This window comes from Glandiceps talaboti, chromosome 11 (assembly GCF_964340395.1).
Source record: "Glandiceps talaboti chromosome 11, keGlaTala1.1, whole genome shotgun sequence".
NCBI classification, from domain to species: Eukaryota; Metazoa; Hemichordata; class Enteropneusta; family Spengelidae; genus Glandiceps; species Glandiceps talaboti.
This window is the reverse complement of record NC_135559.1, coordinates 3,016,421-3,042,338: the sequence shown is the minus strand read 5'-3', so window position 1 is coordinate 3,042,338 and position 25,918 is coordinate 3,016,421. Positions and strand designations below refer to the sequence as shown.

At 34.3% G+C, this 25,918-nt stretch overlaps 1 protein-coding gene across 1 annotated transcript in view; it reads right to left on the bottom strand.

The window, feature by feature from the left end:
- Positions 1-25,704, bottom strand: part of LOC144441925 (sodium/hydrogen exchanger 6-like) — a 30,711-nt gene extending 5,007 nt beyond the window's left edge. Inside the window, exons 1-14 of the mRNA XM_078131191.1 lie at positions 25,455-25,704; positions 15,574-15,791; positions 11,774-11,851; positions 10,335-10,411; positions 9,489-9,586; positions 8,296-8,401; positions 7,522-7,648; positions 6,608-6,713; positions 5,895-5,983; positions 5,197-5,310; positions 4,113-4,224; positions 3,550-3,703; positions 2,617-2,671; positions 507-530 (exon numbers count right to left, since the gene is read on the bottom strand). Coding sequence (XP_077987317.1) covers positions 507-530; positions 2,617-2,671; positions 3,550-3,703; positions 4,113-4,224; positions 5,197-5,310; positions 5,895-5,983; positions 6,608-6,713; positions 7,522-7,648; positions 8,296-8,401; positions 9,489-9,586; positions 10,335-10,411; positions 11,774-11,851; positions 15,574-15,791; positions 25,455-25,704 — 1,608 coding nt within the window. The remainder of the gene's footprint in view (positions 1-506; positions 531-2,616; positions 2,672-3,549; positions 3,704-4,112; positions 4,225-5,196; positions 5,311-5,894; positions 5,984-6,607; positions 6,714-7,521; positions 7,649-8,295; positions 8,402-9,488; positions 9,587-10,334; positions 10,412-11,773; positions 11,852-15,573; positions 15,792-25,454) is intronic.
- Between the last annotated feature and the right edge of the window lie 214 nt (positions 25,705-25,918).

The window sequence follows — 25,918 nt, the reverse complement described above, 5'->3', positions numbered from 1 at the left end:
AACTTTTAAAACAAAATTTTGGACAGGTTTGGTAGTTTGAACTGTTTTGGTAGTCTGTAACCAGACACGGATTATAAATTCCTAAAAAATCTCTGAAATATTTTATTTATTACTAGTTGTGTGCACATAAATAACATTCAATAAAATAATCAGAATGTACAATGCACATTCTATACAGAATGCATGCTACTCACTGAGCATTTGAACATATAGATAATCCGATGTCTTGACTTTACCAAACATAGAACGCACACTATGTTTTTAATTCTATTTCATCAACAAAATTAGTACTAATACTTCTATTAATCTTGCATGGCTTTAAAGATAAATTACAAAAAAAAGTCAGACAATCGTTGACTGTCTACTGTTTTGGTACAAAATGAAGTAAGACATAAACCAAAATTTTCAAAATTCAGAAATTTTATGCAATGAAAATTTGGCGGGAAAATATGGGTATGAAAGTTTCAGATTAATTTTGAGCCCTGTGTTAAACATGGAGAACTTACATCAACATCAATGAGCAGGTCGTCCTAGTTATGGGTACATTGTGGAGTTGTAACATCGGCCATTGAAAGGAGAACAGAATGAAAATAATTAAACACATTTATTAGAATCTGCAAGGAAACATCACAGCATTGGGCAAAGTCAGGAAGGTGCCAACATTGAATAAATACACAACTTCAGCATGCCAAGCTACCAGACATGGGTGTAAAGGCAGTAATCACATGGTGCCCGAAGCGAAGCTTTTTCTGGGAAAAAAGAAATACTCATGCTGCCTAATAGGCAAGTAGGGAAGAGAAAGGTGCCACTAAGAGAACAAAAAACAGAGAAGAAGTAAGAAGTGAAGTGTTTGGATGTTGTTACTTGTTAGTCTGAAAATGTCAGTGGGTTTGATATTAAAGCTGGTTACAAACACACAGATTAATACTTCTACTAATCTTGCATGGATTGCTTTATATTCGCCAGATATTAAAACTACATAGAAAAGAAGCAGAGGTTCCTGTTTTTCTGTTAAGTTGCATATTAAAGGCAAATGAATCTTGAAAACTTGAGAAACCATAAACTGTAGTGCCTCAATAACCCAAACAAAAAAACGGCCAATTTTATAAAAAGGGCATTTTTCTTATTTGAAATATAGAAGAAAACTTCGGAATAAGAAAGTGAACAAATTTGGTACTGTTCACAACTTTATTCCTGGAAGACAAGTTAGAATATATGCACATATCTGAAAGTTAAACACTGACTTCATCATATATGTACACTGTCCTTGCTAAAGTCGGGGAACCTCATAGTCTAGTAGCTATCCGTGGCTTCAAATCTCAAGATCTCTCGTCACCTTGTCTAGCTCAATGAGAAATCACAAACCAGAAGTTGTTCATGCCAGTGAGTATATAAACCCCCAACTGTTACCGTGAACAATGTATACGTAGAATGCTGACCTGAGAAACTACTGAAATGTACCATATTTGGACATCATGAAAACTGCCCCTACAAACACTAACTTATCATTGGGATGAATTCTGAGATTGATTAACAAAGACATGATTTTAAATGTGTTGGTGGCTTTGTTTGAATTTGAAATTTTATCTCAGCACCACGTTGAGCTAGACGTGAGAAGAGATTCGTAGCCACGGCTAGCCTCTAGACTATGACCCTCTGTAACGGAGGTAATCTGGGACTATAATTTTTTGTGGAGAACCCTGGTAATGTGATTATGAAACTCAGGAACATTTATCTTCTTATAAGATCATCTTGGTTGCTATCCATACAGCCAAATTCTTCATCACAGTCTTGGGTTGCCCACATCATGTGAACATGTGAAAAACATTATTTATTTAACACAAATTACAAGTTACAATATTTCTTGATTAATTCCGAGGTCCTTACATGATTTACTGCTCTCCTAAGGGATGATCGCATAGTGTCACATAAGCTCAATAAACAAACTTTGTTCATTTAGGGGGAGGGGATCTGGTGTCAATGCGATTGTTGAACTTCATTTTCGCACTTCTAACCAAATTTCAAAAACTTTCGTGCCTTTAATGATAACAGGCTACCTGAGATGTTGATGAGTTGATAAAAATTTACTTCTTATGTGAGATACAGTTCTGGGTTTATGGTAGTATTTTAATGTGTTTATCATCATCTTTTTACATTGCATCGATCATAGTGATGTACTGCTACAATTCTAATCATGCATTCTAATCATCATCACCATCCATAAACCACGGTCGAGATCACAGACTCTCTGATATGCCACCCTGGTTTATCCGCCATTGCTCTCTTCAGTTCAACCAAACTGAGTCCGCTGTCTTTGCAAATTGTACCTGGGTATGTGAGTGGTCTCCACTTTTTAGCTGGGCATAGCCTCCAGAATAGGATGTCGGTGCTTTACACCATATACAAATGTGTCAATGTCACTCTTATGAAGAGTCGTTTAGGGGGTTCCTCCTAAACAAACAAAAGTTTGTTTATTGAGCTTGTGCGATCATCCCTAACAGTCACAGGGAGTTTAATCAGTTTTTTATGTTGCCATGGAAACAACCTCTTTTCTAGATACCGGTTATTTGATTCAACAATAACATCAAACAAAGAACAAAGAAACACTGCCATTACCATTTCCAGTTGATGGAATACATTTTGTGCTGGTTCATCATCATCGACACCAACTCTGAAAATCAAAATAATGAAACACATATTTACTTAAGATTCATCACCTAGTTACTACCAAAATTAAAAGAGTGTAAAGTTTGAATAGGTCATTCCAGACTGTAAACAGGAAATTGAGAATGCAGCGCCCTCGCTCAAATTGGGGGTATCATCACCGTAACTACCAAAATTAAAAGAGTATATAGTTTGAATAGGTCATTCCAGACTGTAAACAGGAAATTGAGAATGTAGCGCCCTCGCTCAAATTGGGGGTATCATCACCGTAACTACCAAAATTAAAAGAGTATATAGTTTGAATAGGTCATTCCAGACTGCAAACAGGAAATTGAGAATGCAGCGCCCTCACTCAATTAGGGGGTATCATCACCTAGTTACTACCAAAATTAAAAGAGTATATAGTTTGAATAGGTCATTCCAGACTGTAAACAGGAAATTGAGAATGCAGCGCCCTCACTCAATTAGGGGGTATCATCACCTAGTTACTACCAAAATTAAAAGAGTATATAGTTTGAATAGGTCATTCCAGACTGCAAACAGGAAATTGAGAATGCAGTGCCCTCACTCAAATTATGGGTATCATTACCTAGTTACTACCAAAATTAAAGAGTAATAATTGAATAGGCCAGATTCATCTCTTGGTATTCTGTAGAAGTGTAAATCAGAGATATTTTTATATTGTTCAGACATCAGGGAAAGCAGCAGTGCTCTATGATAACCAAGTAACCTATACCATGTATACCCCCAATGTACACACAGACAGGAAGTAGAGCGCCACCATGGCAAATTTTGGAAAGGAAATAATATCTGAATGTACCAAATAACATCTTGTAGACAGATAATGAATACTTTCAGACTACAAATGTTGTGATAGAATCCTACCTGATTTTCAACCATGTTAACATTTGTGTTGTTCCACCACCACAAACAACAACTGTGAACAGCACTATCATCAGAGTTGTTGTCAACATTGTCTGACGTCCAGCTGTTTCTGTGTTACGGATTGCTAGGGCAAATGCTATTGCACCTCTTAAACCTGTCACAGACAAAGAAAACACACATGATAGTGAACACATCTTACACATCTTTTATTTGTTAAAGTTAAAAGCAAAACTTACACAGTATTTATTAAAAGTTTAATAATTGTGATATGGATTGCAACAAGACCAGGGGTGAACAAATCCACTGGTCCTGGGTCCGGGACTAACAATTTTTTTGGGTGGACCACACAAATTTTACCTTGTCTGGTCCATCAGACCAGTACCTTACTGTTACTAACTGTGTTAAAAAGTCATCTGAATATACAGATTCATAGGTAAGATTTATTGTTCACATTAGCGGGACCTTGGACCACTAATTCTTTCAGCAGGACCACTGGATTTTTTAAGGCACTGGTCTGGGGACCACCAGTTCATAAAATGATTTCTTTATCCCTGAAGACCTACCTGTAAATACCAACATATGCTGCAAATTAGCCCCTATCTTGTTCTTCCGGCCTAAATTTAGCAGACCTGATAGGGGATAGATATTACACACTCTGGCAACACCAATAGCCAACTAATAATCAGTGTTAAGAAAAATTCAGACACCTAAAGTTTCTCTTATTAATGATCATTTTATGAGAATAATAATTCACAGTTGAATTACGAGATTTACTCAAATCTAATCTAATCAAATCAAATCAAATTAAATCATCAAGCCAATAATCTGGTAGTAAAAAAAATGTTCAAAATGATAAGAATCATTGGCTGCAGGAAAAATGATTCAAATGATAGTCTGTAAATAACACCCATTATACACATATTTCTGTGACTATTTTACATATGATTCAATATATCAGTATTTGGAATAAAATATATATATTTAATTATAAAACTAAAGTAACCACTAAATTCTTAAGTTACAGACAGTGCCTCTTTATTAAGGCCAGGAATTCAATCCCAGATTCTCAAATTATTGTTATGTTATCAGTGGAGCCATACAGATAGCATATTATTCAGTTAATTTTAATACCTCAACTATGAGGACTTTAAAGGTCTGGCATTCAATCCCAGGTTCTCAAATTAGTGTTATCAGATCAATGGAGCCCTAAGGATTACACAGGATCGTTCTTCACCAATATTTTCTATAGCTCTGATAGACAACTGTTTTATTTAAATCCTAGATCTTAATCCTAATCTAATCTACCAGACAGGATCATTCCTTTCTTCAAAAACCAATTTCGTACGGTTCTGCCAGACAACTATTTTTCAGACCTAAATTTTAATACTTATCTAATCTACTATTAACTATTTCAGTGATCATTCACATTCTCAACATGATGCATAATAAATAAATACAACTGTACTCAACGTATGAAAAACTATAAACATCTGTCAAAATTTAGAATAATATATTCATTTGGAAAATAAATACCGAATGTAAATTTCACCCCAAACACATTATTTATAATTCTCATCATGGGAACATCTATACAAAACATGTTTTTAGTACCGTAATACTAGTAACAGTGAAGATATTTAAGGATACAAAGGCAGCAGCTATGAAATCTACATGCCATTGATGGCTTTGAAATGTAAACATTGCAACTCCCATGTAGGAAAAGATGAAATTCTCTGATAGAAAATTAAGTACTTCAAATAACTGCAAAAAAAAAAGAATGAGAAGAAACGTTACAAAAAATTTTTGTAGAAGACATTCTCAGACTAGGGTACTGTTTTTTCTCATAAATATGACAAAAGTGATGATGAAATAATATTCAGAATGATTATATTAGTATACATTATCTAACACAGCTATTACCAAAACAAGGAAGGAAGGAAGGTAAGTCGGTTGGTAGGTAGGGATGTTGCTAATAAGTTGGCTGATTGGTAGGTATAAGTAAGTAGTCTCTCTCTCTCTCTCTCTCTCTCTCTTTCTCTCTCTCTCTCTCTCTCTCTCTCTCTCTCACTCTCTCTCTCTCTCTCTCTCTCTCCCACCCCCCCCTCTCTCTCTCTCTCTCTCTCTCTCTCTCTCTCTCTCTCTCTCTCCCTCTCCCCCCCTCTCTCTCTCTCTCTCTCTCTCTCTCTCTCTCTCTCTCTCTCTCTCTCTCTCTCTCTCTCTCTCTCTCTCTCTCTCTCTCTCTCTCTCTCTGTGTTTCAGAATGTCTTGCCATTCACAACAGTGAAACTCATTATCATATATTATTACTAACTACATTCTATCAAATTGTTCAAACATAAACTCACCTCTTTTGTTCTTCTTTGGGATTCTTCTGATAAATTGTTGTAGGTATAATGAGCTTGAGTCATACCACAGAAAAGCATGGCAACAATACCTATCAGAAAACAACACAGACTTAGTCTAAATATTTCAGCTAGCAACATTTATAAATGATCAACACTAAGGAGAGCCTTCAATGAACCCTCTCTACTCTTATTGAAGTGCAGGTGTATATTTCCTATCAAAGAACATTTTTGTAGCCTTAAATCTGTTATCCCCTTGTCTATTTGTAAGACATGTCAATTTGGTTCAAACTTTCTCTTTATTCAGCCTCTAAACTGAACACAAGATTTAAACAGCACATGCACATGAAACAGATATTCACTCAGTGTATTGTGTTTCCCTAGCTGTAATCTAATGAAGTACAGCTACCCGGAGTGGGCGCCCCCAACGTATAGACTCTGTAAACTTTTGTTTTCTACTCATTGTCTGGACTTCATTTTGTGATTTGGGGTCAGGTTGTGTACATGCTATCTTAACCCTTACTCATAGAAAATCGTGAAATCTTAAATATCAGAATGTGGGACTGGTACAAGACAAAGTTAGGACTCCTTTCATATACATGTATATACCTGCCTGTCCAATACCCCATGATAACAAAAATGTACCATACAAAAAACAAAACAACAACAACAACAACAACAACTACAACAACAACAACTACAACAAAAACCCTTACCTGTCAGCCCAATAGCCTCAGATAACAGGAATGCACTGTATGATAATAAACAAAATAAACCTGTTTCCAATAATGGAAAATCTTGAATTTTAGTAAATTTTGTCAGGTGAGAAAAAAGTTAAGGAAAACTGTTCAAAGCTGTTCGATGTGACGGAGAAATTGATGTCAACAACAAATATAGATTACCATGCCAACTAAAAGTAACTGGAGATTGTCTATGAGGTTGTTGATGATGAAATCTGATATACAGCAAACAGGATTTTTCTTTATTTTGGATTAGACCCCTTCCCCTTCATGTCATCTACAGCATATATGGAGCTTACCTCACCTCAGGTATTAACAGTATCATAATCCCTATTGTCAGCCATGGTTTTTTTTCAAACTTGAAGATTTGTTCACACATCTATTGTAGTTTTCATCTATGTAATGATTTACCATACACAAGAGCTGTTGTTACTTTAGTCTGTCCTCCCCTGGGATGTGCTTTTGTAGACAGCACAGTGCTAATTGCATGAAAACTTACAAAACTGGTAGTGCACAGGCTCAAGATGTTTTTGTTGAGAGCTACGCTTGAATTTCCTATGTCGCACCAATGGGGTGGGTATGCCTGATTGATGAAATGGGGCATTCACAGCTTGCTTGAGTTTAGTAGGGTCTGGGTTTGGTATTCTCAAAATGAAACTTGTTATAGCAAAGTAAACTAACCCAAATTATGGTACAAGGTATGGAAATCCGATTTTACCTGACCCCCCCCCCCCCCCCCCCTCCTCTGTTACTTGGGTACAACACCACAATTATGGTACAGGGTACATACAAATCTGTGTACTGCATTTTACCAGCTTTTCCTCCTCTGGTAGTGTTTCCCAAACCATAACAAATACATCGCATATGGAATGATTCCAAGCAAAGGATATAATTGCATTTATACAGCCTATTATTCCACCTATAAGGAAAGAACCAAGGAATATTCCCACAAAACTACCAATGGCAGACAGTATAGCTTTGACATCAAATGTGGTGGCTTCATAGTTGTCCACAGTTCTACAAAATACAAATATTGAGTTATGTATGTTAATGAGATGTGAATATTCACGAGTAATGAATACAAATATCAAGTAATTTATGTTAATGAGATGTGAATATTCATGAGTAATGACTACAAATATCAAGTCACTTATGTTAATGAGATGTGAATATTCATGAGTAATGACTACAAATATCAAGTCATTTATGTTAATGAGATGTGAATATTCATGAGTAATGAATACAAATATCAAGTCACTTATGTTAATGAGATGTGAATATTCATGAGCAATGAATACAAATATCAAGTCACTTATGTTAATGAGATGTGAATATTCATGAGTAATGAATACAAATATCAAGTCATTTATGTTAATGAGATGTGAATATTCATGAGCAATGAATACAAATATCAAATCATGTATGTTAATGAGATATGAATATTTATTGAGTCACGAATGTTAATGAGATATGTTAATGAATAAGTAATATATGTAATTGAAAGCTAATTTGAATCGACCTTCTTGGAAAAAACCCATTGTACTGAGGTGTGAACTAGTCAAAGTCATTTTTGAACTCAATTACTGCTACAGAGTACTAGGTTGAAGTATATAAACATCCCAAGTACGAAATCTGAGATTGAATGATAAAGTCTAGATACTTACGATGACAGCACAATGGCCACAGCATCATTCATTACACTTTCACCAAATACTAAGGCATACATGTCCACATCTACATGAAGGTCACTGAATATTGCCAGTACTGTCACTGAAAATTTAATATCACAAGAAATGTCTTTGGATAAAGAACTACACTTGGAATATGTCATATAAAAATATCAATGCTTCAGAAAAGAGGGTTGTCATTGTCAACTATCATCTTCATAATGAAGTCAAAAACATCACAGTACTGAACAATTCACTAGGTACACGTAGTACATACATGTACATGTGTATTCGGTACAACCCATTGATTACAAGCAAGATTCAGAAATCCATAAATTCAAAAGTTTGAAAGTATGGAGAATTAGCTACATTTTGTATAACAAGGACTGCATTATTTAGCAATTTTATAGTTAATAAATCTTTAAATACAGAACACAATGCAATGGTTCACATTGTAACAATTCCACACATAAACAGCAAACACATTGACCAGCATATTAGCTTGTAGTTGTACCCTCACTAAATTTGATGTTAAAATTATTAAAGATTTCATGTCAGTATTTATATTTGTCCACGTCTATCTTTTAAAATTTCTACAATCTTTTTTTTTAAAATGAAGAATTTGGATGAAAAAAATGACATTTCAGTCACTTTACTGAATAATTGTTTGGCTAAGAAGGTACTTATACACTTAATACTGGTTATATTGATATTGTGCCATAAACTCACACATACAAATCAAACTCACACGTACAAATCAAACTCACACGTACAAATCAAACTCACACGTACAAATCAAACTCACACGTACAAATCAAACTCACACGTACAAATCAAACTCACATGTATAAATCAAACTCACACGTACAAATCAAACTCACATGTATAAATCAAACTCACACATACAAATCAAACTCACATGTATAAATCAAACTCACATGTACAAATCAAACTCACACGTACAAATCAAACTCACACGTACAAATCAAACTCACACGTACAAATCAAACTCACACGTACAAATCAAACTCACATGTATAAATCAAACTCACACGTACAAATCAAACTCACATGTATAAATCAAACTCACACATACAAATCAAACTCACATGTATAAATCAAACTCACATGTACAAATCAAACTCACACGTACAAATCAAACTCACACGTACAAATCAAACTCACATTACCTGGATCTGTGGCTGATATAAGAGCTCCAAAGAATAGACAGTCTTTGAGACCAAATGAACTCCAGGGCATTAATTGTACAAAACCAAACATAATCATTCTGTAAATAATAGAGAAAAAGTCTCTAAAATTGGTAAAGTAGGAATTACCTGGCTAAAGTACATTGTACAGGGTGTGATAAATTGAACTCTTGGGGTGGGAGTGTATGTGTAGAAGATGGTTTAGATGAGGAAAGAGGGTGGGAGTGTGGATGGGGTGGTTAGTTGAGAAAAGGGACAGGTATGTGGATGGGGATTAGGTGAGGAAAGGGGAGGGAGTGTGGAGGGGGAGGGTTTGTTGAGGAAAGTGGTCATATAATTCTATAGTATTTGTATCCAATTATTTGAGTTGCAATGACTGTGTGACTTACAACATACATGTAATGCAGTGTTGAGTTTTGAATGAGGATTTAGTGTAGCAAAGGTAGATGGAGTGGGTTGGTGTTTGCACTCAACTCTTTGTCATTCAAGTACTAATACTATTTGTCATTCAAGTACTAATACTATTTCACTTGACTATGTACCACACTTGAAATAAGGCCTTTGGAATAACAATTCTTACACAAATTGATTTATATCTACATTTATACTTTTCTTAAAATCAGTTATTATTTAAAGTATAAGTGTGTTTGAAATAAATCAAACCAAAATTGAATGAGTATGAGTGCAACAGAGCGTCAGAAAACCACTTAACAACTATAACATGTCTAACAATATTGATAGATGCTATATACAAATGTATGTGTTTACTGTATAATATAAATATATATGTACATACATGTGTAAATGAAGAGAACACTGTATACCTACCCAACAACAATACAAGATATCGTTGTACCAATAAATGCAAACATTAGAATGGCTCCTAAATTTCGGAAAAAATGTCGCTGAAATAAAACAAAAGAAATTTGAATGACGTGGGTTTTTTTTCAAAAGAATTTCAAGCCATGAATCTGATCTGATGACTTGTTTCTTCTGTCTTACTTTTTGACTACTGCATGCATTTAGTATCATGAAACAAACTGTAAATATACCATGCAAAAGCCAAAAATATGGTATTTATACCCTGGTAGTTCAACATCACTGGTTCTGCTGTATTCAAAATATGATTCAAAATGTTCAAAATTGCTATTACTTCCCCCGATTTTTCTTTGATACCGTATTACTGGTACTGGAAAAATTATGTTATTCTCCAATATTTTTCTTCATTCAGCTGGAAAATACTTGTGACCTAAGGGGTCTTGTCATCACTCATCTAGTGACTCGTAGTGACAAAGTCCCCTTAGGTCACTCATATTTTCCTTGGCTCAAAAAGGAAAAATACTGGGGAATAACATCTAAATATACTGGAAAAAGAGACGTATTGAAATATGCACAAACAAAACACCAACACAGATTTCAGGGCAAAACATATATGTGATAAATTTCTACTCTGTGAACTTCATCATATAAACTATCACATCCCAATTTGACCAAATATGGAACAGTGCGTAAATTATGCATAAATTGTCTAAAATAATTCAACTGAAGGACTGCAATATTTCTATGCAATATTTATGTAAAGAAGAATTTTCTTTCATGACATTTCTCATTTTTGCACAAATTTTAACAATACATGTCTATGATAATATCGAGGAGTAACGTGATCGTACAGATTAAGATTTCTATGACGACAAATATAGTTTCTAGTTATTTTATCCTACAAGGTACATGTACAAACAGTATATTATTAGACATGTACAAAAGATTACATGCACTGGTGCACACGCATACTAGTAGTATTTGCACTGTAGTGGAATACTGACAACATTATTGCATAGGTATATGCAAATGAGAGGGAGTGAAATTGTTCCATATTTATAATTGCGTGTAGACTACACAATACATAATTTTATAGTATTTACAATAGGGAACTTGCAAACCTGCCATGTTGAATGTTGTATCATGGGAAATGTGATAATAAATACTCATCAATTATTATTGTAAACAATGTTGATACATTGTTTGTAACCACAAATAATCAATTCATAGTTACCCTGACAATTGTGAGAGGTTAATTTTATCAGTAGCTCCAGATTAGGTATTACAATAACCACAGATAATCCCATAATCCTTTGCTCAGTCTGGATTGCAAGTTCCCTATTTAAAGGGAGTTGAATGGATACTGGTCATAAAGTTAACTTGTTCTGCTAAAGGTTAAACATTAACTCTATTGTCAACTGTTTTTATTGATGTACATAGACACTTACCCTCTTCATACTGTAGCCAGCATTGAAAATAATTGGAGGTAATAAAATATTGAAGAATACTTCAGGGTCGAAGGTCGCCTACAAAGACAAACAGCACATACCATAGTTAGTATGGTGAACATTGAATGTACTAACTACACACTAGAAGTTCTTAGTTTACACAAAACTATTTTTTTTCTTCAAAATCCACAATTACAATGTATGAATTTCAGCAAATAAATTTGTTTTATTGATAACATCCAAAATTATAACGTTAAGGGTGGTAAGTAGGTAAAATCTATCTGAGTTCCCCAGTCATTTTACCAGGGTTCCCTACTAGTGTTTTTGTTAAGGTGGTAAGTAGGTAAAATCTACCTGAGTTCTCCAGTCATTTTACCAGGGTTCTCTACCTGCGTTTTAGTTAAGAGTGATAGGTTGGTAAAATCTACCTGAGTTCTCCTGTCATGATGCTACTGAACTCTCCACTAAATTTATTCAAATTTATTCAAATTTAACCATTTTTGTACTAAATTTACGGTACAATGTAATATATGTGTCTTAGTTTTACAAGATTTCACCTTTCCGTTACCAGGGTTACGAGATCTTGGCAAATTCACTGATGAATAATTCAAAACCAAGGGTAGGTTTTGCATGTACATGTACAGGGATATGAAGTGACGAGATTGCCATAGAATTGGTTATTAATGGTTACCTGTTATTCAAGATGACAGGCAGAGAAGGAATCCATAATTACATCAGAAAATCCTGCACAAAATATGGTTCATTCACTTTTAATCCATTTTGTTACAATTTTTTATTGTTGCTAAAATGTCAGACGGTCATAAAAAAGTTGCAGGAAACATTGGTTTCCATGGGAACCTGAGTTTTCATTGTATTAAAGTATTCAACTCCTAGCCACTCTAATGTGTGGGTTATGTACATGTATATTTTGTTAAAATGCCTAGTAACATAGAAGTGACACAATCAACATGTGTTGCCATGGAAATGTTGTACATTTCACTCTTTGTTTGATAAGTAGCTACTTTATCATAATACCACATGCATCCACAATAACTCAGTTTCTTGTAGAAAGGATGTTTTAAAAGAAATTTAGTGTCAGTGGCACTGAAGCACTAGTGACATTTCTGAATATTATACTCTGATAATATAATTACAGTACAATAGCGGATATTCTCTACTTTATCTAACCAAGTTTTATAATTATAATTGATATTTCTCGTAAATTATCATTTCAGTCTTTTTGTTCCGGACCAACTCATTCTTAGTTCTGCCAGAATGTTTTTTCACAATTCTTAATCAAGCTACCGGTAGGCCTTCAAAGGCCAGGGTTTCAATCCCAGGTTCTCACATTAGTGTTATCTTATCAGTTAAAGGCCAGAGTTTCAATCCCAGGTTCTCACATTAATGTTATCTTATCCCTGAAACCATAAGGATTAGATAGAATCATTCTTTTGTCCAGGATCAACTTTTCCTGTACCTATGCCAGACAACTGCTTTTTTATACCTAAATTTTAATCTTAATCTGAGCCGAGCCTTAATCTGAATTGGGCTAATCTGAGCCGAGCCTTAATCTGAATTGGGCTAATCTGAGCCGAGCCTTAATCTGAGCTGGGCTAATCTGAGCCGAGCCTTAATCTGAGCTGGGCTAATCTGAGCCGAGCCTTAATCTGAATTGGGCTAATCTGAGCCAAGCCTTAATCTGAGCTAGGTTCTGAGCTGGCCCTGAACAGGGCCTTTAAGAAGCAATGTAATCTATCCTGTATAAACTGTCATTCAACAATAATGAAGTGTTGACACTACAGTCTAACAAATACCATTAATAACAATGTAGACAGTGTACATGTCTGATAACTAATTTACTTGACTAAACCCAGGGGAAATAAGATACTAGACTCTTACAGGTGTTAACTAATTCCCATCATTATTTCTACTCCCAAGTTGAGTAGTTTTTCTTTTCAGTTGCAAAAAATACAACTAATGAATGTAACAGCAATATTATTGAATGAACTTGTTCTTTCTGTACAGTGTGCCTGACATGTCCTATAAAATTGCTATTTCGCCAAATTTTTCATGTGCCAAAAAAAATGTTTAGTTTTTGTATTCTCAACAAACCTGTCACTCAATCTACTATTTATGGCAATTACTATTCTTTTTATTTAGTACTTTTAGAGCAAGTGTGTATGTGGGGCAGATGTCATTTGCTTGTTCATGATTGGCTCTGAAGTTGTCTTCAGTGAAGTAGGGAGAATTAATTTTGTGTTTCCCCACAGATCTGCAGACTGCATGGGCTGGACAAACACACACACAAAAAAGACCGACATGAGGGTATTTAAGTGACTGACGCACTGACCCGAAACAATTCTTTTTTGGGGCCTAATAAATATGATTACAGTGTGAAGTAGACATCATCAATGGAAATTCATCTGTGTTGGTGAACCATAGTATTACATTTAACTTTTGGTTCAAACACAAACTTGAAAATCTGTGTTTGGAACAAACGTTCAATTTAATACTGAAGTAAGACATGTTTTGTTAACTAAAAAAGGTAGCTCTATATTCCAGTTTATCTGAAATGAGTATTATAGCAATGTTAACAAAATAAAGGTGATAATCAACGTCCAGCTAATTAAGTTACGGAATTGAGAAATATTCTCATCACAATATCATTTTTATCTGTTGATTAAGACATAATGTGGATATCTCCGAAATGATGACATTTCATTAGATTATATGGATGAAAATCTCTAATAAGTATTATCATGAGACTATGCTCATATACAATCTGTCCCAAACGTAAGAATTGAAATGTAATAACTATTAATGAGTTTCTCTATTCTTGTGTCTCTCCACTGACAAAGGAAAGGTAAACATGACGATAACCAACTTAACCTTATCTCTTGATCAGTAGTTTGTTTTTGTAGTATTGTTTCTTTCATGTTGTGTATATCTGTTATCTGTCAAACCAAAATGCCTATTTGGGATAAATAAAGTTATAGAATTATAACCACACAATCTTTGCAGAATCATTTGGCCTCATAAATCATACAGCATGCAAACTGATGATTCCGAGTTGTTAAAGAAATATAATGTATCAGAAACCATACATCATGTGAACTGATATTTCCGAGTTGTTATAGAATTATAAAGTATCAAAAACCATACAACATGTGAACTGAAGATTCCAAGTTGCCACGGAAACCATTATGAGAAAACACAGCATCATTATTTTAAAAGTTCTATGGTTTCTAGGGCCATGATGATGTCATTCTGCGACGTCAGTTCACATGTTCTATGGACGCAAAAACCATGATTCTGAGATAATGAGCACAGTATCATCAGTTCCTCAGAGACAGACACACACAACAGAAAGCCGTATCATGTACAAATAAGGAAGTTCCCCAGATAAAATCCACTCATCTTAGGCTTAAAAAAAAATTCTGTGTGTCCAATTACATTCAATTTTAAAATAGGTGGGGTATAGGAGGGTCCAATTACATTCAATTTTAAAATAGGTGGGGTATAGGTGGGTCCAATTACATTCAATTTTAAAATAGGTGGGGTAGGTAGATTTTGTATTTTATTTTATTATATTTTTTTTTTCATGTGTGAGTGTCTAGTTCAGGTTTTCCATTGTTTTCCAAATGGTTGATGTCAGTTTCTGCACCCACTTGTGAGACTTCACGATTTTCGCTATTTTATTATTATTTTTCTCAAATACGTAAAAAAAGGTTTAGGGTCGGCATGAAAATCTAGGTGGTGTTGGGTAACTGGAACCAAACAATTTTTTTATTTGGCCTTACCTTTTCTTCTAACTCCAGTGTAACTTCTGATGCTGTCTCATGAACAATCCCCTGTAGTTCATATGAGAATATCTTGACGGAATGACTTTCATTTGGATGGTGTAAATATAACCATAGCATCTCTGGTGCTAATGTGTAGTTACTGATTTCATCTATCTTGTGTGGCGTCTTTGTTGATCTTTTACCTGAATACCGAATTATGGCCCCTATTACCATACCTGGAAATCAAGGAAGAAAAAAAAATTCTTTATCAAATAAAGGTAAAATTTCACACCATTCATTTGACATGGCACAGTAGCATCAGAAGTCACCTAATTTGGACAAAAATATATTATTGATTAGTTGCTTTGTTCAGCCAAGGAGGAATATAATAGACCTAGGGGGCCTTGTCATTTTGAGTCTTCAACGGTCTTTGACTTCAACTTTGACTGATGTACAAAATAGAAATGTAGAACATCCTGGATGTCAATCTCATACATTTTGTTTGAACGTGTTCAACTTGGCTTGTGTGTGTTAATGTACACATGTAATTCACTTTCTATTTTCTACTTTTATTTTGTTTCTTTGTATTTACTGTGTACTTTGCTTTGCGACAAAATGTCAGTAAAAATGCACAAACACATCAAATGCTGGGATTATGTTAACAAGACACAGTGAAGGGATAAAGAATACTGTATCTATATCTTGTGATCCATCTACCTGATACACATAAGTTACATTATTTTAATGTTTGACTATGGAACTGTAAGGATCTCTTTACGCACATGCATTGGCTACAAAATGGGATATATTGATATGAACCATGAAGGTAGAATCACAGTCCTTCTACATGTATAATGCATCTTCATGCCTAAATAGGCAAAAAAAAAGCAAAAACTACATGTACCTGTGCATGTACATACAAAATAGCAAGACCATGAATAACCCTTTATTAAATGTGTATATCATTTCTATGTACTACATTACTACCATGAATGGTATATGTACATTGTATGCACATGCTACATATTAAATTATACCATGAATGGCACATACAAAATAATATGTATGTAAGCAGCATTCTTCCAATACTAAATTACACCATGAATAGCACATGCAATGTACATACATGTATGTATGTGTGTGTGTGTGTGTGTGTGTGTGTGTGTGTGTGTGTGTGTGTGTATGTGTGTGTGTGTGTGTGTGTGTGTGGGGGTGTGTGTGTGTGTGTGTGTGTGTGTGTGTGTGTGTGTGTGTGTGTGTGTGTGTGTGTGTGTGTGTGTGTGCATGTATTCTGAATATCAAATTACACCATGCATGGCAATTACTATGTACAAATGTGTGCATTTTACATTCTAAATTACACACCATGAATGGCACACACAAAGTAATATGTATGCATTCTACGTACTATATCATACCATGAATGGCACATACAAAGTAATATGTATGCATTCTACGTACTAAGTCATACCATGAATGGCACACACAAAGTAATATGTATGCATTCTACGTACAAAATCACACCACAGGGAAGACTATCCGTAAGGATAGTATCAGATTCTACAAGTTCTAAAGGTTAAAAGGGTATTATCTTATTTAATCCTACAGCTATGTCTCATATGTCATATCATCTTATGAAAAGACTTCCAATCTTGAGTACTTTATCGTAAATAATAAATAACCACAGGTTTAAAAAGATATACAATGTATATGTATCTATCAGTATAGATATGTTTGAGTAGATAATATGCCTATTTATTAGTATACCTACTGTATACCAACCATCATAACTTACATCAAAGCAAAGATACATTTACTTGAAGTGTATATGTATCTATCAGTACATCAAAGCAAAGAATTTAGATATATTTACTTGAAGTATATATATATCTATCATTATTGCCATGTTTGAGTATGAGGCCTAATCAAAAAAAATTGTTTGGTTCTGATTACGCTCAATTTTAGAATAGCTGGGGTATGTAGATTTTTTATCTTATTTTTTTTTCTGTGCGAGTGTCTAGTTCTGGTTTTCCATTGTTTTCCAAATGGTTTCTGTGTTGTTTATTTCTTCCTAGCAGATATACAGCCCTTACAGATTGGAAGAACAGTTTTATATTGTCGTTTTAAGTTGATGTCAGTTTCCGCATCCACTATTTCTCATGAGACTTCATAATTTTTGTGATTTTATTATTTTTTCCCCCAAATATATGAAAAAAAGTTTAGGGTCAGCAGTGAAAAACTAAGTTTAATTTTTTAGGCCTTATATGTAAATATAAATGAACTGGTAAATGTCCTAGTATACATATATACATTTACCAGCTATTACTTATATCAATACACATATAGCATATACATGATACATGTACACATAGGTTTACAAAGATACAATGTATAGTGTACAAATAATTGTTCCTACATTTTGTTTTTTGTATATTAAACTACAAACATATACCACCTATTACTTATACCAATAGACACACACACACACACACACACACACACACACACACACATGCACACATACATACACATACACACATATATACACATACACACATACACACACATATACACACACATACATACATACAATACATACATACATACATACATACATACATACATACATACATACATACATACATACATACATACATACATACATACACACATACACACACATACATACACACACATATATATATATATACACACACACAAACAAACACAAACACACACACACACACATATGTAGGTTTACAAAGATACCTATGTACTATCTATCATTACCAACATGTTTGAGCATATTATAAATGTCCCTATTATTCTACACATAAATGTACATGTACCAGCCATTACTTATCTCAATGGTCATAGGTTTACAAGATGCAATGTATACAGCCAGTGTGCAAATAATTGTTCCTATAATTACAAACATATAGAGCTATCAGTTATATCACTGTATACACACACATTGGTTTACAAAGATTCCTAGTGTATGTGTTTCTATCATTACCAACATGTTTGAGCAAATAATTATTCCTGTTATTAGTTCAGTTCAGTACAGATGAGGGATATATGTAAGGTAGCCATGGATAATACATGTCCCTTTGGTTCATGTGTCACTGTCAGCAGCATGGCATACTTCCATGTATTTTTGAAAGCATACATGTACCAGCTATTACACATGTATATCAATGAACACACACACACACACACACACACACACACACACACACACACACACACACACACACACACACACACACACACACACACACACACACACATACACACACACACACACACACACACACACACACACACACAAACACACACACACACAAACACACACAGAGGTTTACAAGTGATTCACTGTGAAAATATACCCCAATTGTTGATGTATACTATTGGTACTTGGTATTTGGACAAGACATTGAAGGTCAAGGTCAAAGAATAGTGCCTTATCAGATATCTACCTCTGATAATATTGGTGTAATGTCATTGTCAAGTTATTGCAAAAACTTGTTACGAGGATAAGATACCTTAATTCCAAATAAAGTTGAAAAACAGCTGACATATTGGGAGTAACCCTTCAGAGAGCCCAAGTCTTCACACTACTAAGAGTGTGGGGAAGATATTATATGTATGAATTAGAATGGATTACACATGTATGACATACTATGTGCAAATTGCAATTTTACCTTGAAGATGAAGGTCAACTGTCATAAATTATAGTCACCTAACAGTTAATAATTAATATACTTTCATTTTCCAGACCTGTCCCTATTAAGTTTAACCAAGTCAGCCACTTCCATTTTCCAGATCTGTCCCCTTAACCAAGTCAGCCACTTCCATTTTCCAGATCTGTCCCCTTAACCAAGTCAGCCACTTTCATTTTCTAGACCTGTCCCCTTAACCAAGTCAGCAGCCATTTTCTGCTACATCATCTATTCTTTACTCTGTTCAATCTCAAAGATATTAAGATGGATCTGTTCATTATGTCTATTTTTGACATTTTATTACACTATTATTATTATTTAGTCATTATCAATAAAAATGTCTTCTTCGTTCTTTGGACAAATCCAAAGTGATCTTGTCAAGACATTTATATAATTTTCAAGACAACATAGACCTCCCTATACGGTTACCCTAAGGATGTCTTGAGTGTGCACAGAATACAATAATTAGAATGACCAGAATGACATGACTTTTTATCTACTAAAACAGTGAGTCATGTCAAGCTCTGATGGATATATAGATGAATAATTAATGATATGCAGACTTTAGGATCAGGTGATATACTCTGTGGTCATCAAATGACATTGCAAATAACGGACTTTAATAATATAAAATTGGCAGTTTGATAATGCAAGGCTACAGTCAATATATATTACTAGAGATATTAGGGCTCCATTTCAACTGCAAAATGTGTGATATGTATGTATGTGTGTGTGTGTGTGTGTGTGTGTGTGTGTGTGTGTGTGTGTGTGTGTGTGTGTGTGTGTGTGTGTATTCATATATGCATCTCACTGGAGAGAACAGTGCTTGATGCAATATTAGTAGCAGAGCAATTATAGACTTAATCCAATAATCGCTGAGGAAGAGTGAAACTCGAGAAACGACTTGTAACATCCTTATTCTTTGGATTAAGTATATATATATATGTGTGTGTGTGTGTGTGTGTGTGTGTGTGTGTGTGTGTGTATGCAAACACACTAAGTGGTTTCATTAGATATTATTATATATAAACTCAGTATATGTAAAATGTCTATGCTGGAATAAACAGTGCTCAATACATACATGTAATGTATATATATATATAGTTAGAGTGGTACATGTAACATTATCAAACAAGATATCTTGCTAGAAAGCGAAATGTTGCTGTATTTTTTCTTGGGATTGAAGTTAAAAGTGACTTGGAACATTTCAACCCATTTATCAACTCATATAAGTGGTATCTATAGAGTTTAGCAATGAAGCAAGAAGACACATTTTGGTTCAAATTTTCTTTGAAATGCAGGATAATGTTTGGAATGTAAATGACATCCATTTGCAAAAATAATATTGATTATTACCACTAAAAGTATTGGTTTTAATATTACGCTGTCATTGTTCAGCTTTTGCTAAGTGCTTTCTAAATTTCAATCAGATAAAATGAGTTATCAAATAAATGCTAACAAATGCCTACAGCTTCACTTTAATTATAAAATACTAAGAAAATTATACCATGAATGAGCCAAGTTGAACAAAATAATATGGAATGTATACCCTGGTCATTCTATGTCACAACAACACATGTTTATGCCATGACAATGCATGTCTGTGTCATGGGTCTGCTGTGTTTGAAATATGAGTCAAAACATTCAAAATTAGCATTACTTTCCAGGATTTTTCTTTGATATTACTGGTACTGGTAACTGTATAATTATGTCATTCCCCAATATTTTATTCAGCTAGAAAATACTTGTGACCTAAAATATTGGGAATAATATCTAAATATTCATTGTCTTACATGTACAATAGATGTCAATATATTTTGCCTAAAATGATGGAAGCCACACATTTTTTTGGTTTCTAGACCTATATCATACCCTTGACCATGTCATACAATTTGTTGTTCAACTTCGTTGTTATGCCTCAGGTGTACATGTACATATGACCTTCGAAATGAAAACTTTTCTCATTACCTTGAGGTATCACTATAAAACTAGATTAAAATCCTGTATGGCTACTGACTATTGTGTTTAATATATAGGAGAATACATGTAAAGATATCCTTGTAAACTCACTCACAAGACAAGTGCGAATTTGGGGGGACTCCTTGAATAAAGACTCGAAAAGTCAGGGACGATTACTCACACAGAGCCCACAGGTGCTTTGTTTGCCGGGCCTGGGTGACTCTGGGATAGCCTGTGGACTGACTGGGAAAGCTTTGACAGTTCCACAGCAACGTGTTATAGACCATGCAACATAGTCCTGTCACGTAGTCCCAAACCTGAATGGAACTCTGTAGCATTATGTGTGATTGTGTGTTTATATCCATTCAACATGAATGGATCTCTATAGCATTACAATGTATGTGTGATTGTGTGTATATTATGTCTGCATAATAGAAAATCGCTGGGAGCAATTCCCAGCACAAAAAGTTGTTTTTTTAAACATTAAAAAAAATCCTTGCAAACAAGACTAGGCTCTCAAATTTCACCATTTCCTAAGGACCAGTAACAGCCATTTATATGGCAAAGTTTTTACAAGATCTGAAGAACTTTTAAATTCGGAGAAATTTGTCATTTTGACAGTATCAATTCCAATTGTATGCCAACTTATTACATATTGAAAGAAATTAGAAAATATATTGAACAATATCAGTTACTTTTACAGGAAACTAGAGTTCCAAAGGTTAGATGTGTGCTGGCAGTAAGGTTTTCAAATTAGCAAGTGCTGTTAAGTGTTGAGGTCAATAATCTGACTCTCACATACGAAACTTGTCATGTGATGAAATCATGCAAAGGGGCATGTTAGCTGTTAATGTAATGCATTTTATCCACTGATCTACAAAATAACTATAGATTATCAAAGTAATCAATATTTCCTGTTCCGTTACCATAAATTTTTATGCCACAATACAACAGTTGCCATAGGTGATCAAAAATACATACTGCATGTGTACATTTGTACCTGACTTCCCAAGTTTTTTTACTATGGTTCAATTACTATGGTTCAACACTAAATATTTTGCAGAGTGTATGGGAATTTATCATGCACCTATAAACACACAGACTTTCCCCTCCCACAGTTTTACTAAGGTTTCAAAATCTTCCAAAAAAACCTCTGCAAGGGTTCTACATAATATAACATACTTAAGGCAAGTTGACCTGCATGTCTGACCTTTGACGCTTTGGGTATAATATATCAGGACATGAAACAATGAAAACCTTCTCTATGTTTATATCAGGTCACAGTTTTGTTTATTACACTTGCTGTATAAACATAGTTTTTATAACTTGCAGAATCAATAGGTATAAATTATTCAGTGTTATTGCACATAGTCAGAATTTTAGAATATTATTGATTAAATATTAATTATTTATCATTCCCTATATTTTACTTAATTCACATTTCAATTGACTAAAATACAGTGACATAAGGGGCCCTGTCACTGAGTCAAGGACAAGTAGTGAGAAATCCTTTGGTCACAACTATTTTTGGACTGAGAGATGACAAATATGAATAAAATAATTATACCTGCGCAAACTTGGGAAATAATAGCAATTATGAATATTCAGAATTTTACTCATTCTTCTGGGTACTGCAGAAGGAATGATGTGGACCAAGCGTGCATTACTGTGATGTAGAATGACCTGTAAACCTACTAATTTATAAATCCTGTGTTTTCTGTATGAAGGGATACAACTTGGCTTGCACATCATTCATAATATCTTGACTTTTAATTCTAATAGTTATTATGAAGACATCCAGGGGTGAACAAATCATTTTGTGAACTGGTGGTCCCCGGACCAGTGCCTTAAAAAATCCAGTGGTCCTGCTGAAAGAACTAGTGGTCCCAGGTTCCGCTAATGTGAAACATTAACTCTTCCTTATGAATCTGTATATTCAGACGACTTTTTAACACAGTTATTAACAGTAAGGTACTGATCCGATGGACCAGACAAGGTAAAATTTGTGTGGTCCGCCTAAAAAAATCGCTAGTCCTGGACCCAGGACCAGTGGATTTATTCACCCCTGACATCTAAACACAATTGAAAAGTATTTGAAACATGTACATTTTGTACACACACACACACACACACACACACACACACACACACACACACACACACACACACACACACACACACACACACACACACATACACACACACACACACACACACACACACACACTTAATTTTTTTATTTTTCTGAACTAACCCCACTATTTTAAGCTGTTTTGATGAGACCAATAAAATTAAAAACAGTCATCTTGAAAATGTTCTCATTTCTCATAACCAAAACAATAAGTTCATAAAATTATGACTGCATTCTTTGAGTATTAAATTAAATTTAAAACTATGTTACTGTCCCCTGTGGCTAAATTTCAGTGTAGCAATGAATGATGTGCATTATTAATAGAAGACATCACTAAGGAGATGATAATATCAGTCAAAATATTTCATTTGATAAACTCAGTTTTTAGAAGGGTGAAAAATTGATCATGCATGTGTATTTTGACTTGCACATTACTCTAAATAGGAAATCAATTTTTCATCTAAAACTCATGCTAGGGTTCATTTGAGTTGTATGCTTGCAAATATATAATCAATCAATTTGACAGACATTTCTATCAGGAACACATGAATGTTAACATTTAGTGAAGCTCTTCCAATATGAATACATTTGTAGTACTTCGAGAAAGTGGTTTGATTGCAAAAAATGATACCACAAGCCAAGTTGAATACATCTGAACAACAAATATGGCATTTATACCCTAGTTGTTCTATGACACGACAACACATATCCATTCTCCTTGATTACAGTACTGAAAATGTGAGTTAACAAAACACTCAAAGTCACCATTTATTTTTCCCAATATTGCATAAATTGGGTTTGTTCTGAAAACAGCTGGGAAATATTTACATGTACAGTGTGGAGTTGTTTTTCAGCTGTCTTAAGTCGGATCGAAGATTTTGAACAATATATATTTGCAAATTTCATTTCCCAAAAGGTGAAAAATAGAACTGATATCTTCATTAATTTTCAAAAACTTACAAATTTTGTGTATGGAAAAAACAGTAGTTTTAGGTAAATTTATACATGTAGTTTCTGTATTGAGAAAAGTTGGCATCTCATCAAGAAGTGGTACAAACATACATACAGCAAAGCCAGACATATCATTTCCTATGTAAACACGGCTCCTACACTGTACACATAATGTATACTCATTTCTTAGATTTCATTCCTGACTCTGGAATTCTGCAAAATCTACAAATTGCTGTGTTTTACATTTTGTAACACAAACCCTAATACATGTAGTTGTTAAAAGACAAAGACGGTCCCAGTATTAAATCTTGACCCAACTCTATGTCTGTTGTTGCTGCTGCCGTCGTCGTCATCATCATCTTCATCATCATCATCATCATCATCTTCTTCATCATCGTCACAATTGTTCTGTTAATATTGTCACTGTCGGTCAGTTCTTGACAATATACAATCATTATTATTCATAATTTGCCCTGATGTTGCCCTGGTGACGTATATATCAGTACATTTTTCTCTTTACATAGCTTTACCAAATGAAAACCATAACCTTAGTCTATAACTTATAAGTTTAATTTATTTCCCTCCATCAGTACACAAGTTTTTTGTTAATACTTGTTAATTATTTACCAAATTACTTTTTATTTCGTTATGATACTCATATATATCACATTTGCATTCAAGTTCTCATAGTTTGCATACATTGTAGTGAAACCCGTGATAACTAGTACCACTGTAGATGCACTTTATAAAACATTACTAGATGTTAAGTATGCTATTGACCTGACCTTTTCAATTTTATAGCATGTCATACATTATAATTTCGGTTGTAGTATTATTGATATATCATCTTTGGTCGTTGTACCTAGATGTACATTCAATAAATGCAGGTACAACAGCCAGAATGATGACCCTTTGTAATCCGTAGCTGTGCGTAAGTTTTAGGGAGATACCGGTGTTTGGTCAGTGAAAGTGTTATCATGTGACAACATTGACACGTGTATCGCGGATGTCTAAGACGTGACACAATTTTATCTTGTGATCTTACTAAGTTCGATTTTTCACTTAGGAACTCATACGTTATCGTTTGACTCAATCAAAAAACATAAAAAAATGAGTTCTTTATAGACTTTACTTACCGTAGATCATAGCCAAACCGGTTTCGTGGATAAAACGGAATCTGCGATGCTTGAACAGCCATATCGTCAATACAGTTAAAACTAACAATGCAATAAAAATTAATAAATTTATACTATCGATGCGATGCTTTTGTATCGCTTCTGTTTCTAATTCGGCTTCGGGGTCTTTCAATGTCGCCTGGACTGCCCATCCAATTGGCAGAAATACCAATGATAACAACGTCACTTGTTTTGTGCTGTGGGACGCCATTTTGGGACCGTCCCCTTTCCGTACGGCCTCTTTTAAAGCTCCCTAACTTATTCTAAAATTTCAAAATGATATAATTTATTATAGAAATTCAGAAAAAGATGCAATTTTCGTGAAATTGCAATCCTTTTACGTAAGCAGAAAATTATCTCAAGCACATTCGCAAAAGTATTCACCAATAAACCTTTGCCTTTATGGGTGATTTAGAACCGAGACA